The following is a 16133-nucleotide window of genomic DNA, read 5'->3' as shown; positions in this document are numbered from 1 at the left end:
GAACCCGCATCCTCATGGTTACCGGTCATGTTCGTTACCAATGAGCCACGACAGGACTTCCAGGGCTGGGATTTTTGTCTCTTTGGTCGGCTGGTGTTTCCAAGCCTCTGTACTGGGACCTGGTGCATCTTCAGATGACAGTTTGTTGAACAGATGATGGAACGCCAGCCCTGTGGGGGCCATTAGGCTAAAGGAATCTATGTGCATGTATTAACTTGGGTGAGGTCAGTGTGCCCGCACAGGGCAGGGGAGAGGGCTTTCTGGGGCTGCCTTGGGGTCAAGTCCTTGGCCTTCCAGCCTGGCAATGCCAATGAGCTGATTTGGGTGAGAAACAAGACCAGCTGCTGACTGGTCATCCAGGTCAGCCTGACATGCTCAGCCCCGCAGCCTCAGCTCCCTCCGTGGGCAGGGGATGGGGGTCGGGGGGTGGCGACCAGAGGGCACAGGGGGCTCCTCTCCCAGGGGTGAAAGGATTTTCCTACCGCAAATTGGGCTCCCCAGGGAGCAGACTGAGATGGAGTTTAACATGCAGGCTTATTACCAAAGGCCCCTGGGACCCCTGCCTGGGGGAGGGAGGGAGTAGAAACAGCACTGGGTAGAGCAAGAACTTCCACATGAGCCTCGGTTGACTCCATAAGGAAATCTGAACTTGAAACAGCCCTTCAGAGGTGTCCAGCATTGGGCCAAAATGGGCCAGTCATTGGAAGTAGGCCCCCGGGGACAGGTGTGACAATGACCTTGGGTTAGGAGGCTCTCTGTAGCTGAGGCAGGCCCTGGAGCAGCCAAAGGCTGTCTGCAGACCTCTCTCCCAGCAGCTTGGTGGCCATCCCTCCTTGAAGGCGAATCCATGGGGAGAAGCTCCCTGGTCACGACAACCCTGTCCAAAGTCCTTCCACAGAGGTGCTCCGTCTTTCTGCGATTTTAATTATTTTCATTTTAAGATACTGTATGAGTGCGGAGTTCCCATTGTGGCACAACGGAAACGAATCTGACTAGGAACCATGACTTGCGGGTTCAATCCCTGGCCTCGTTCAGTAGGTTAAGGATCCAGCATTGCCTTGAGCTGTGGTGTAGGTTGCAGACACAGCTCAGATCTGATGTTACTGTGGCTGTGGCATAGGCTGGTGGCTGCAGCTCTGATTAGACGCCTAGCCTGGGAACCTCCATATGCTGTGGGTGCAGCCCTAAAAAGAAAAAAAAAAGATACCGTACAAGCACAAAACAAAATTTATTTTTTTACAGCCACATCGACGGCATATGGAAGTTCCTGGCCAAGGACCAGTCTGGCACTTTGAAAACGACCCAAGCTATTGCAGTCAGATTCTTAACCCACTGCACCACAGAGAGAACTCCAAAAGTCTTTTCTTTTTCTTTTTTAGGGCCTCACCTGCCGCATATGGAAGTTCATAGGTCAGGGGTCGAATCAGAGCTACAGCTGGGGCCTATGCCGCAGCCACAGCAATGCCAGACGGGAGCTACATCTGCGACCTATGGCACAGCTTGTGGCAACACCAGATTCCCAACCCACTGAGCGAGACCAGAAGTGGAACTCACATCTTCATGGAGACTATCGGGTTCTTAAGCTGCTGATCCACAATGGGAACTCCTTAAAAAACAAACAAAAAAACACTTTTTTTCTTCTTTTTAGGACCGCACCTGCAGCATATGGAAGTTCCCGGGCTAAGGGTCGAATCGGACCTGCAGCTGCTGCCGGCTTACACCACAGCCACAGCAACTCCAGATCTTGGCTGCGTCTGCGAACTACACCACAACTCCCGACAACCCATGATACTTAACCCACTGAAGGGAGCCAGGGATCAAACCTGCAACTTCATGGTTCCTAGTGGGATTGTTTCCACTGCGCCACGAAGGGCATTCCTAGAGCCATTTGTAATAGCTGTGATGGGATAGAAGGAGATCTGCCATTTTGGTGCAAAGCCACAGGTATTGCACTTTTCACTGTGGTTTGTTGCCTATCTCACAGTTGAAGGAAAGGCTGAATTTCAGTGAGGAAGGAGAGAAAATAAAAGCCTTTCCTGTCCAAGTTCCAGGTGCAGGGAAATGGCTTTTGGTGTGGGGAGTAGAGATCGGGTTCCAGAAAATTTGGGTTCAGGAAGAGGAGAATTTCTTTGCGGAGGGGAATTAGGGTGCCCTGGCCAAGAGTGCAGATAGGGAGTCCTGCTGGAGTCTCTTCTGTTCCAGAGAGGCCCTATGGTCCACCTTGACCGCTGCCCCAAAGTATTGGGAGTGGGCTCCACAGTTCTTGGTGGGGCCCCAGGCAGCCCCATACTCCCTGGCCCACCCTAGGGCCCAGGCCACCGCACAGGCTCCTTTCTCAGCGCTGCTTCCTTCCCCTAGTGGCACTCGGTATCATCATCAGTCCATTAGCCATTCGCCATTAGCTTAATGCGGTGACCTTGACCTGGGTCTGGCCCCTGCAAATGAGGGGGCGCGACAGGAGCGCAGGGCCTGACCCAGCAGTGGCCCGCTGTGACCAGTCATGCGGCGGTCCTCTTAGACACTGCTCGGCCCGCGTGGGCCCTGGGCATAAAAGGCCGGGCCACAGAAACAGCCACAGCCACCGGACCCCGAATCCCCACGCGCCTCACCATGGCCGGACCCAGCCTTGCCTGCTGCCTGCTCGGCCTCCTGGCGCTGACCTCCGCCTGCTACATCCAGAACTGCCCCCTGGGCGGCAAGAGGGCCGTGCTGGACCTCGACGTGCGCAAGGTGAGCGCCCAGCCCTCGTCCCGCGGGGATCGGGGCTGGGGGACCTGCGGCCATAGGGCCGTCTCCACCTGTCCCTTCCCCGCGCTGACCCCGCTCCAGCCTCTCCTGGCCTGGAAACCCGGGGAATCAAGTAGATTTGACTGCCCTCCTTCGACCAATTTTGGGGCCCAAACAGCACCAGAGACCCGATCCCCCAGCGCTCCCCTGCCCCACCCTCTCCCGCCCGGCTCAGCCCCTCGCCCCGCAGGGTCTCCCGCCCCAGCCCGGTCCCCTCCCCGACCCCGGCTCACCCCTGCCCTTCCGCCAGTGCCTCCCCTGCGGCCCCGGGGGCAAAGGCCGCTGCTTCGGGCCCAGCATCTGCTGCGGGGATGAGCTGGGCTGCTTCGTGGGCACAGCCGAGGCGCTGCGCTGCCAGGAGGAGAACTACCTGCCGTCGCCCTGCCAGTCCGGTCAGAAACCTTGCGGGAGCGAGGGCCGCTGCGCCGCCGCCGGCATCTGCTGCAACCCTGGTGAGTCGGGACGGGAAGGGACCGAGGGATCGGGACCGGCCGGGCCGGGCGCTGACCTGGCGTCTCTCTCGCAGACGGCTGCCGCTTCGACCCCGCCTGCGACCCCGAAGCCACCTTTTCCCAGCGCTGAGATCCGCCGGCCCCAGCCCTGTCGGATCGCACCTCTTGCTCCCTCCGTAGTCACCCCGCCCCCGAAATTATGACTCTGAAATAAAGCACATGTTTTCCCTTGCAACCCGGCGTCTAAGTGTCAGAACTGGGAGGGGCGGGCACTGGGGGGGAGTCGAACATCGCGCCGGGTCTCGGCGCTTCAGAAGGAACGAGAGCCCGCCGCGGGGAGAAGCGTCGGGCCCCGACGGGAGGCAAGGCGTGCGGATCCGGGCTCCATCCTGGAGCGGTGGCGGAAGGAGGGGGACCACAAGCCAGCTTCCCGCTCCAAACAGAGCTGGGGACCTGCCGCAGGCTGGCAATGAGAGGAGATTTCAAAGATCCAAAGTGACAGAGTGGGACCCACAGATAGAGGCAGAGTGGTCCCTGAGATAAAGGTCTGACCAGGGACCAGAGGGATACAGGGCAGTCAATGGAGAGTGAAAGACTTCCAGATATCTGGAAGGAGGCTTGAGCCACACAGGAGGCCCGGCCTGGGAGAGGGGTGCTTGGCTGGGGAAGCTGAAGGGAGCACTCTCAGGCCACAGGTACTCAGAAGAGGAACAGTGCCACCCACACCTGTTGTTTGTTGTTCCTGCCAAGGAGGACTTGTGTCCCCAGCCCTGCTCCTGCGAGCTCATGGCCACTGAAATGACCACAAAATGCAATGGACTCGCACAGAGACTCCCACAAACTACACTTGTCATCTGTTCCTGGATCAAAGACCATTTTGGGGGGGATCTATAACAGCCTGAACCCTCTCCCCTGAACATACCCCATTTACTCACTCATCCTGTGGAACAAGCAATTTGGTAAGGTGCATGCCACACTCCCGCTCCAAATAAAACAGGCGTGCATCACTGTGCTGGTTAAATGTTCTTTCTGTGGCTTTCTCCCACACCGCCTCAATGAGGATGAACTCAGAGGCTCCCCACACACCAGAGTGGAGAGAAAATATTCTAAAGAGGACTAAGATTTTCTTTATATCAATTACATACATTATAATTTATATAAATTAAATTATATATAAATGTCACGTTCAGCACTGCAGGACAAGAGGGAATCCTGGAAGAGACGGCGCAGTATAACAAAACACACGATCCTTTTACATTTAGAAAGGGGGGGACCAGGAGATACTGTTCCACAGAAGAAAAGGCACCCAGGCTTTAGCCTACACGCCTTTTATTAAGGAAAGTATGTAGGTGAATTAACAAAATCAAGCACAGGCAATGACAAAGCTACCTCTTAGTGAATAACAAAGGAAACTATTAACACTGGTGCCTGCCTCTAGGGCATAGTGGCTGCTTAGTGAAGAGCATGGTTTAGGAAAAACGCCCTTATCTTGTCTGTAAAGGCGACCTTTCAGAACTCTGCATCAGCAGAATTCAGCAGTTCAGTGGTTTCCAACATCTCCTCCCATTTTCACTTATTTGTTGTATAAGAACAGCCATAGTAAATTTTGATTGCAGGGCGTTCATTTGGTTTCTATGGATCAAGCCAATTCTGTAGGCTGCACAAAAAAAGAGAAATCACAAATACAGGGACAAATAAAAGAAATAATTTGGATTCTCAAACAACGATGGAGTCCCGAGAGGGCTGAGACGGAGGGCAGTTATCCTTGTAGGTGGTTAATCTAGGCTCCATAGTCCGGGAAAGGGTGTCGACCTTGTGCTGGGCGGTACCGCCGTCCACAGGTCTCCAAGGTGAACAGTCACATTGGGGCGGAGGGGAGAGTCCTGTCTCCATCTTCCTGGGAACCTATCATTCCAGCCTTTTTTAAATGGGATGGGGCGACGGTCCTCTCTTCCGTAGCTACTTCCTGCTGGCTAGGGGCGACGAGTGCTGGGGGGGCTGGACTGGACATGGTAGGTTCCTACTATGGAGGATGGGAAGAAAAAAGTAAGATTAAGCAGAGGTTGGTGATATAGGTTGACGCCGGTACTGTTGAAGGAAGTGTGTAGTTTTATCTAAGTTGGTTTTAACGTTTGCTGTACTATTGACACATAATTAACAGGAGCTATTGGTAGCTGGTGGCATCAAGTCTGACTGGGCACATAAACCTGAAGTTCTTAGCAATACAAAGTCTTGTCGAAAATCACTCCCTTAATATTTCCTAGTATCACCTTGGCTTGGGTGTCTGACTCACGGCTACTCCATCCTGCCTTTTCTCTCTAATGGCCAATGCAGATGCCACTGTTAATGACTTCTGCTTTTCTAGATATGAGAAGAAGCAAGAATTTGGGCCCATAAAAATCCTTACCTGCAATCTAACTATCTGAAGGCCTGTTTGGTCAGTTTTCCCTTAGCACCGAGTGCCTCACTCCTGGTCTCCGCACTGAGCTCTGCTCAGGGGCTGTTGCGGGTCGGAAGCTGCAGTGGCTCATGTTTTACTCCATGTAGAGGCTGATGGCAAGGGCCAAACTCCAGTGCCCAGCGCTCCCCCACGGTCATAAATTCGACCATAGTTTTGGGAGGCATATCATGACCATTTTGTCCCACGGTGCTAGGAATGGATATTCCTAGATCTGGCAAAGATTTAGCTGACAGGCAACTCAATGTGCTATTGCTGGACTAGGCCTTATTAACAGTAGCCAATCGTCTCTGGACCACCTGTCTTCCTAGTCTGTTACGGTCCAGGAAAATATTCCCTCTTGTTGCATTTTCCCATATCTAGAGATCACTGACCTCATATGAGACTGTATTATCATTTCATCAGAGACTCAGTTACAAATTTGGCAAGGCAAGAAATAGCAATTTTGTGAACGCAGTTAATAAAAATAGTATGTGTTCATAAAGTTATAAACAAAAATTTAAGTTGAGCATATGGAGGTTCCTAGTCTAGGGGTCGAATCAGAACTGTAACCACCAGCCTACGCCACAGCCACGCCAGATCTGAGCTATGTCTGCGAGCTACCACTGTGACCCAGATCCTTACCCCACTGAGCGAGGCCAGGGATCGAACCCTCAATCTCACGGTTCCTAGTCAGATTCATTAACCACTGAGCCACAACAGAAAGTCCAGTTGTTTCTTATCTTTAAAGAGTATTATATACTGGCTTTGTCCATTCAGCCTAATTTCTTAGTGTTATCAGGCTGGTTATCCCTAGATGGTTTAATTGTTCCCAACAAAAGGGAGCCTTTAAGTTTAAATTAATATAGCCTGGCAAAGTTATATCTCTTGGCTGAAGTCTCACTTATTGTTGATTGAGCTTGAGCAACATTAGAAGAAAATGTATTTATGGTCTGGGTCAGAGCAAGTGTTAACTGGCCAGGTGAGGGGATCCCACCTAGTAACAGCAATAATAAGAGCCTTGGAGGGGAGAAACCCATCAGGGTAAATCAGAAGTAAAACAAATAACCATACGAGTCAGGTGACAGTCTCGGGATAGTGGACTGCTTCTGATGTTGTCTTCTTCTTGTCCCTGCACTGGTGTTTTTCTTATTAGAGCCTTGGTTTAGGGTGAGTTTGAAGTCAGTAATTCACTCTATAGACCAATCCAATGTAGAGGCCCTTCTTGAGTGAGAAATATAAATTTAAGAGTTAATTTTCTTCACTTTCTTTGTGCATATGGCACTTAAGAATTCCTAAAAAGAAAGCTTTTATATCTTAGGTTGGGGACAACCCTTTAAATGATACTTTTCCAGAATGTATATATATTCCCCTGGTTATCATGGGACATCTGATATATGTGCCCAGAAATGGATTACAGCAATCAGCTTCAGAAACAAGCTTAGATTATTCTCCTTAATAACTTGGTTAACGTTTATAATAATGTAACAGCGGCAAAGAACTATTTGGGAGGTGAGTTTCAGTCAGTAAACACAATTTCAATACGCAAAACTAGAATATGAATCAAAACATTCTTTTTCTTTTCTTTTCTTTTCTTTTTTTTTATTTCTTTGGGCCGCTCCTGTGGCATATGGAGGTTCCCAGGCTAGGGGTCTAATCGGAGCTGTAGCCACAGGCCTACACCAGAGCCACAGCAACGAGGGATCCGAGCCGTATCTGCAACCTACACCACAGCTCACAGCAATGCTGGATCCTTAACCCACTGAGCAAGGCCAGGGACCGAACCTCATGGTTCCCAGTCGGATTCATTAACCACTGCGCCACGACGCGAACTCCAAAACATTCTTTTTCTTTAAAATTACTCTCATTTTAACCAAATTTGGACTGGACTGTAGAAAGTATACTCCAGATGGAAAACACTTTGTCTAATATTATTGGGTTTGCCAGGGAGCCGGGAAGAACCAAGCGGCCGTCTTGAATTTCCCATAGCCCTGACTGTTTAATTCATAACTTTTTTTTTTTCTTGGTCTTTTATCTTTTTAGGGCTGCACTCACAGCACATGGAGTTTCCCAGGCTAGGGGGTCTAATCAGAGCTGTTTCTGCCGGCCTGCACCAGAGCCACAGCAACGCCAGATCCCAGCCGTATCTGTGACCTGTACCACAGCTCACCACAATGCTGGATCCTTAACCCACTGAATGAGGCCAGGGATCGAACCCACAACCTCACGGTTCCTAGTCGAATTCATTTCTGCTGCACCATGACAGGAACTCCTAATTCACAACTACTGTTTACCTATGTTAGCTGATTTAGGAACAGACTGTTACCAAGCTATAAGGGCGTCAGGATGGCAAAAGTCTAACAATGAGGGGTTAATTCTTTGTGCCATATTGTTCATTTGACAATGTTTCCCCTGTAATTTACACTTAGTTTGTAAAAAAAAAAAAAAAAGAAAGAAAGAAAGAAAAGAAAAACACACAAGGAAAAGTTTAAAAATACCTGGTCAGATAGAATCATAGATTATTGTTTCACATTACTTATTCATTCAACCAACGTAACAAAGGATTTCAAAAGCAAATACAAATTCAAGGCAAAGAAATTCATATAATCTGTTATCAAAAGCAGCATTTCAAAAAAATCTTGTTTTAACAGAGAGACCGAATTCAAATTCAAGTTTTGCAACTAGCTTACTTTTTTCTGTGGGGAGCCGAGAAGATACAAGAAGCCAAGGAAGGGAGCTTGCCTGTACTTGCAAAACCGAGGGCAGGTTCCTAATCAGAAAAAAGGACCTTGCCTGTCGGCAGAAAAACCTGAAGGCAGGTTCCTAACCAAGGAAGGGAGCTCACCTGAAGGGTACATGCCGAAGGTGGGCTTCTGGTCAGGATAGAAGCCTGCCTGAACAGTACAAGCCGAGGGCAGGCTTCAGGTTACAGGGCTCTCATTTTGATGTTGATGGGGAAGAATTGGGGCTTTCCTGGGAAACAATTTCCATGTTTGCACCGGAGAACATGGGTTGTTTCTCGGATGACCTAGTCTTTCCTGTTGTTTTGTTATTCAGTTTTTCCTCAGTCTTTCCTGATTATTTGCTTATTATTCTTATTTACCATTCTTATTTTCCTGTGGTGATTTGGTTTGTGCTTCAACAAAATTACAAAAATAATATAAGAATTTCATCCTGAAGGACTTTCCCCTATTTAAATCCAACTTAATTAAAACATCGTGTTTATCTACTAACTAGTTATACAGTAAACTTTAAAGTTAGGATTTTAATGAGGTCTATAGAAGTTAGACATATATTATTCTTCATCAAAAGAAACCCAGCTGTGAGTTTTGTCCTTGACTTTAGAAAATTTTAGCGGTAGCAGCTAAGTTGATTTGTATTTTCTCATACTGTTTCCCTGCCAAGGACACTTTAAAGATAGACACTAGTCTGAAGATGAGTTTTTTGTGTCTGTAATTTCTTCAGCTTGTGGGAACTGGCTGGCCATGAGATGGTTTGTACTGGGTCTCCTCTTTCCCATATGATATCCTGTGCCTGTTTGTCCTTGAATTGTACTCACTAAATTTAGTTAAACTGAAGATTTTAAAACATGATGTATTGCTACTGTACCATGTGATCAAAAAACAAAGCCTAATAGTTAACCAATGTACTTTTAACACTATGATGTAATCTGTAATAAAAAAACTGCCTATATAATCAACCACTTACGCTAATAAAATTTGAGCAGTCCAGCGCCCTGAGAGAAGGGACAAAGAGGCTGTCTCCGTTGCAAAAGCCAACGCCGTTCATCTCCCATCTCATCTCCCATCGGGATGTATACACCCTGGCTGCCAGACCTGGTTGCTGGAGCTGGCCTCCGGCACTTTTCCTACATTCTGAAGCAACCATGGACTGTCTTTTATCGTTTCTAAAGGCATGCGCTTTCTTGTTGAACATCTCAGGATGGCACTGAACATACCGATTAATAGTCTTAAATGACTTCAGTTTCTCTGTTTTGTAACTGAAGTCTCAGTATCTCATTTGACTTTTATCAAACTTAGGTACAATAGGTATTATACTTATGTCGATGACTCTAAAGACATGTCTATATTAATTAGATCAACAAAATTTAATCTTGGAGTTCCCTTCGTGGCTCAGCAGTTAATGAACCCGACTAGGATCCATGAGGATGCAGGTTCGATCCCTGGCCTTACTCAGTGGGTTAAGGATCCAGCACTGCTGTGAGCCGTGGTGTAGGTTGCAGGCTCAGATCCCATGTTACTGTGGCTGTGGTTTAGGCCAGCAGCCACAGCTGATTTAGACCCCACACCAGGGAAATTCCATATGCCTCGGGTGTGGCCCTAAAACAAAAAAATAAAAGTAAAAAAACAAATTTTAATTTCAATATTAACATCTAAAAATGAATATCAAATACTGAGTATTTTCCAGTTCACATGAACCAAAAATTTACCTTATGTATTTTGAGAATTTATGTAAGTGCTTAATTTCCTTTAAGCCAATTAAGTTGAGCTCTTTTAAGAATTAATTTTGGCAATGCCATACATACATAACACACACAAAGACATGTACAAACAAGCAAAACAGAGACCTCATATTTCCCATTTCGAAGTTTCAGCCATGAATAAGGTACATCTGTATAAAACCTGTCAGTTACAAGAGACACTGGGTTCAAACTGGGTTTCTGGCAGATGGAATAAATCATTGTCACCTGTCTAGATGGCTAACCCCCCCTTTTAATAATGCTTATGAACAAGACATAGGACTTCTTTGTCCCTGAGAATTCAACTTCCAACTTAGACCCTTTTCCTGAAATTTGTATTTCAAAAAGATGGTGAGAGAAGGATTTCAGAAGGTCAGGTAAGACATTTGCATCTCAAAGGCACGGGCTAGTTCCTAGAGGATGACTTTGTTCCTTTAGGGTCGGAAAAAATTTCCCTCAATACTTACAAGCCTCTTCCCTGAGACCTTAAAGGCCATGTCAAGTAAGACCTGGAATGGGGTGTGTGGGCCCTGTTCTAATTTTTGTAGTTTTCACCTGTCAGGGGAAGCCTGGCTTATAAAATGGAGCATTGTACAGACCCCAGGCTCCCAGTTCATTCGTCGGAAGGCGCGTGTCCCGGTTGGTCTTCTTCCATGCCAGTTTCACACACCTGCCAGGATTCCAAAAAGGTGTAGCCACTGTCTCTGGAAAGACACAAGCATAACCTCTTCCCCAAGTTATTAAAGGATCAGGGTCTGTCCACGTATTCTCCTCAGATGTTTTCCGGTACACTAATGCGCAGGTACCAGGAATACGCTGGCCATACTGTGGAAAGTAACATAAGGTCTTTTTTTTGCCATTTCTTGGGCTGCTCCCACAGCATGTGGAGGTTCCCAGGCTAGGGGTCGAATCGGAGCTGTAGCCACCGGCCTACGCCAGAGCCACAGCAACGCAGGATCCGAGCCGCGTCTGCGACCTACACCACAGCTCAGGCAACGCCAGATCGTTAACCCACTGAGCAAGGGCAGGGATCAAATCCGCAACCTCATGGTTCTGAGTCGGATTCATTTCTGCTGTGCCATGATGGGAACTCCTACAAAGTCTTTATTAAAGGAAAGCAAATAGCTCCTAGTGTTGCTGGGAGGGGAGAGAAGAGCCCCCATTCTCTATTGTCCTATAGGGGTTTTTATCACTTAAAGGTGGGGAGGGTACCAACATGGGGTTCAGAAAGATGCAGTTTTTTTCTCCCATTGGCCTTGCTCAATTACCCGCATCAGTCCTTGTCCAATAAGGTCCTAGGGGTGGAAATGGCTCATAAGTCTCACAGTTTCTTTGCCCTTTTCTTCCCGTAAACTGAGTCACAGGGGATTAGGGGCTAATGTGCATCTGGGCATAGGCACACTCCCTAGAGTAAACAAGGCCTGTGGGGATGTTACTCCCTGGAGCTCTTAAGCCACAAATATTAATCACTGGCCATATCAAAGAAAGCCCTTGCTCCTACACCGACTACCTGCAATAAGCATTCTACCTCAATTCTGCTAGAGCTTGTCCTTGGGGATTATAAGGGATGTCAGTGACATGTTAAAATACCCCAAATTTGACAAAATTCAGCAAAAGCCTTACTAGCATAAGCAGGACCATTATCAGTTTTAATACGTTGTGGAAAGCCCCAAACGGCAAAAGCTTCCAAACAATTGTTTTTGACGTGTCTCACCAGCCTGAACCGAGGCCCAAAGAACAGAGTAATTTTCAACGGCCCCTATTAAAAATCCTCATCAAATCCTAGTCCATGTTTATTAAGCTTAATGGGCAAGTTCATAGGTTCTTTATGTCTTGATTATTTTTTCCTAAACCTGTTTGTTTTTGCTATCCTAATTTTTTCATTAATTTCCATCCAGGAGAAGAATCATTAGAATCACAATAGACATTCTCAGTTGTTAATTTAAGTCTCAGAGCAGAAAGAAAATCTCTTCCTCATAAAGTGACAGGTATATCAGCAACGTTAAGGTTTAAAATAACCTCTTTTGGAGTTCATGGTGCAGAGGAAACGATTCCGACTAGGAATCACCTAGTCAGATTCATTAACCACTGCGCCACGACAGGAACTCCAGGAACCATGAGGTTTTGGGTTCAATCCCTGGCCTTCCTCAGTGGGTTAAGTATCCGGCATTGCCGTGAGCTGTGGTGTAGGTTGCAGACACGGCTCAGATCTGACGTTGCTATGGCTGTGGTGTAGGCTGGGAGCAACAGCTACAATTAGACCCCTAGCCTGGGAGCCTCCATATGCCGAGGATATGGCCCTAAAAAGACAAAACAAAATAAAATAACCCGTTTTTCCTTGTGGTCCGACCCAGGAAAGCATCTGCTGACTTTGATGGACTCTCAGCCCCTCAACTTAGATTTGGGAGTAATTAAAGACCATGCGGGAGGGGCAATCACTATAACAACTGAAACATCGGCTCCATTATCTGTTAATCCCCTGATATTTTTTTTCCATTAACCGTAATAGTCATTCGTGGACGTTCAGTTGTGACTTCCTGAGTCCAAAAGACTTGAGAAGTCCCTGCACTTCCAATCCTGATGTTCCCCTTTCTTTATGAGGACTCTGTCCTATTTTAAGATATGGCAGCAGTAACAATTGAGCAATCCTCCTTCCAGGATGCAAAGGAAGTAGGGTTTTGGATTTCATCATCACTTTAATCTCTCCTTGACAGTCTGCATCTATCACTCCAGGCAAAACTTGTAAGCCTCTCAAGGTTAAGCCACTTCTCCCTCTAATGAGGCCTACGGTGTCCGGAGGAAGAGGGCCATAAATTCCTGGAGGGACTGCCTGAAAGCCCTGTTCATATGTTAAAACAGCTGCTGTGGCGCCCGGCAAGTCCAACGCTTGGGAAGCCCCTGGGAGGGATCGGATGCCTTTTCGGTTGGAGCCACAAAAGCCCACATTGTTGGACGGGGCCGGGGCTGGCCCTGGTTCCCGTTTCCCGACACCAGAGTGGTTAATGGAGTACCATTTCGGTGAAACTTAGATCGGCATTGATTAGCCCAGTGATTCCCTTTCTGACAGCGAGGACATAAGCCGGGGTTCTGACTGGGTCCTGGAGATGATCCTGTTGCAGAGGGTGCCTTTTCTTTTGGGGGGGCTCGGCATTCTCTCTGAAAGTGTCCTACCTTTCCACAGTTAAAGCATGTCTTTCCTGAGCGGCCAAGTGCTCTTTTCAATGCTGCAGCAAGCAGCTCTTGAGTATGACCTACACTCCCTACATCCTGACATGCCTTAATATAATCAAAGAGGTCTCCTGAATTTCTTACAGGGGCCATTGCCCTTCTACAGTCTTTATTTGCGTTTTCGTATGCCAATAGTTTAATTAAAATATCAGCCACCTGAGAATGGGCTACTTGGCGATGGACGGCCTGTGTTAGGCGGTCCACAAATTGTGAGTAAGGTTCTGTAGGGCCTTGAAGGCAACGTGTAAAAGATCCCTGTGGCTTTCCTGTCCCAGGAATTGTCTTCCACGCTCTTTGGGCGGCCAGGCTCAACTGCTCATACGCCAGAGGATCATAAGCCAGTTGTTTTGTTACGTCAAGAAAAGGGCCTGTCCCCACCAACATTTCAAAAGTAATTGGAACATGATCTCTTTTATTTAAGCAAGCCTGTTCCCGACAAAAATCTGAAAGACTAGACTTCCAAATTAAATAATCTATACCATCCAGGGTGGCTTTGGCTATCATATGCCAGTCCCACGGGGGAAGCTGGAGTGTCCCCACGCTTTCTACCAAGCGCATCGTAAAGGGAGCTGTCACTCCGTTCTGTATCACACTCTCCCGGAGAGCTTTAAGATCTTTAAAATCAAAAGTGTTCTGCGCATGGATATTTTGTCCTGGGACTTGAGGATTGGGGACAATAGGTATAGGGCATGCTAAAAAGGTCCGATCCTCTAGACTAGCCGACTTTAAGGCTGATTGAAGGGGAGTTAGTGCTGCCGCCACAGCTAACGGCCTATTTAAACTCTCATCAAGAAAGGGATCGGCCTGAGGGGGAGCAGAAGCCATAGGCTTTTCTTTATGTTCCCGTAAGGGCTCCAAAACACGTCTTACTAGTTCCCATGTAGAAAAAACAGAAACAGAAAGAGAGGCCCCCGACCGATGGGCGTGCCTTAAATTTTTCCCCACGAGATCCCAGCATTCCGGGTCCACAGTACCCTCGCCTGGAAACCAAGGGTTATATTTGACCACGGCTTCTAACAATTCCTCGATCTCAGACCCTGTTACCTGAGCCCCCGACCATTTCAACACACATTTCAGCAACTGAATATAATGTTTGGTTTCCTGTGATTGATTCTGCCCCATTGTTATCCTGGCTTAAAATTTCTACTCACGGTTGCGATTCCGTCGAGTGCAACGCTACCGTCTCCGCCGTCTGTAGTTGCACTTTTTCCTGCTCGTGGCCCAACTTCTCTTTCCTCTGCTCGTGGCAGTGTTATGGCAGCTGCCCAGAAGCCCTGGGCCGCAGCGTATCAGTTCTGGCGACAGCCCTGTGGCTGTCGTGTCCCAGCTCCAGCAGCTCTGTGGCTGCAGTGGATCAGCTCTTTGACCCGGCGAGAAACCAAGCGAGCACTTGGAGAGTTGGAGAACTCAGGTTTATGACGCCGGCGGGCTCAGAGGAGATCATTCTCTGAAGTCTGAGCCCGGAAGAAGGGTTTCACAAGACTTTTAAGGGCTACCTCTTCCGGGTCCATGCTTGGCTAGTCGGGCCGGAGTGACGTCAGGCAAAGTAGCAGATGCGGAAACAAGTTTACAGAAGCAGATGTGTGGGGGAGCGGGTGGGGGGCAGTTGGCTCGACTTTGCTTCGTCATCATGGCCGGGGTCTCTCCTTTGTGCATTTTTATCAGGACACTTTCTCCTACAGCAGAGCTTCTCTTCCAGCCCCACGGTGGGCGCCACTCGACCGTGTCCTGCGCTTTCAGGGCCACGGGGAATCCTGGTAGAGGGATGGCCGGATAACAAAACACACAAACAAGACTCTTTAGATTTAGAAAGAGGGGGACCAGGGGGAACTCTGTTCCAGAGAACAAAAGGCACCCAGGCTTTAGCCCACGCGCCTTTTATTAAGGAAGGTAAGAAGGGGAAGGAGCAAAATCAAGCACAGGCAATGACAAAGCTACTCTTAGTGAATGACAAAGGAAACTATTAGCACTGGTGCCTGCCTCTAGGGCGTAGCAGCTGCTGAGTGAAGAGCACGGTTTATGGGTAATTCCCTACTCTTGTACTTAGAAGGCGACCCTGTACTTTAGAATCAGCAGAATTCAGCAGTTCCGTGGTCTCCAACATCTAAATACATAAATAAATATAAATAAATAAATTTTATAAATTTTATAAATTACAAAAACAGGAAAACTAAGCTATGGTGCTGAAGGTCTTGGGTGTGGTAGTGACAGAAAGAGGTGTACAAAGGCTTCTAGGGTGCTTATATTTTTTCTTGGCCTAGGAAGGAGCTGGTAAAACACGTGCATTCAGTTTATTAAAATTTATTCAGATTGGAGTTCCTTTGTGGCTCAGTGGTTAACGAATCCGACTAGGAACCATGAGGTTGGGGGCTCGATCCATGGCCTCGCTCCATGGGTTAAGGATCCAGCGTTGCCGTGAGCCGTGGTGTAGGTTGCAGACGCGGCTTGGATCCTGCATTGCTGTGGCTGTGGTGTAGGCCGGCAGCTACAGCTCTGATTAGACCCCCAGCCTGGGAAACTCCATATGCCGCGGGTGCGGCCCTGAAAAAAGACAAAAATACAAAAGAAAAAATTTTATTCAGATTGCACACATGTGATCTGTTCACATTTGTATGTATATTATACTTGAATAAAAGTTTTTTAAATGAAAAACATCATTATTATGAAGAGATATGAAGAGAATAGAGATGAGGCTTTTGAAAGCCCCAATGAAAACCCAGCTAATTTCCATGAGGACGAGGGTTCAATC

At 47.9% G+C, this 16133-nt stretch overlaps 1 protein-coding gene and 1 long non-coding RNA gene across 2 annotated transcripts; one reads left to right on the top strand and one right to left on the bottom strand.

The window, feature by feature from the left end:
- Positions 2611–3474, top strand: OXT (oxytocin/neurophysin I prepropeptide). Its single transcript, NM_001167589.1, has 3 exons — positions 2611–2730; positions 3038–3239; positions 3314–3474. Exons 1-3 carry the CDS (start codon positions 2611–2613, stop codon positions 3367–3369), a joined length of 378 nt encoding a protein of 125 aa, NP_001161061.1. The 3' UTR covers positions 3370–3474.
- LOC100526084 lies at positions 4552–14837 on the bottom strand. The gene is made up of 2 exons (XR_308703.3): positions 14532–14837; positions 4552–5262 (listed from the first exon to the last, which is right to left on the bottom strand). It is a non-coding gene; the product is annotated as an uncharacterized LOC100526084 (long non-coding RNA).

This window comes from Sus scrofa, chromosome 17, assembly GCF_000003025.6.
Source record: "Sus scrofa isolate TJ Tabasco breed Duroc chromosome 17, Sscrofa11.1, whole genome shotgun sequence".
NCBI classification, from domain to species: domain Eukaryota; kingdom Metazoa; phylum Chordata; class Mammalia; order Artiodactyla; family Suidae; genus Sus; species Sus scrofa.
Note: the sequence above shows the minus strand (reverse complement) of the source record. Positions and strands in the feature narration are given on the sequence as shown.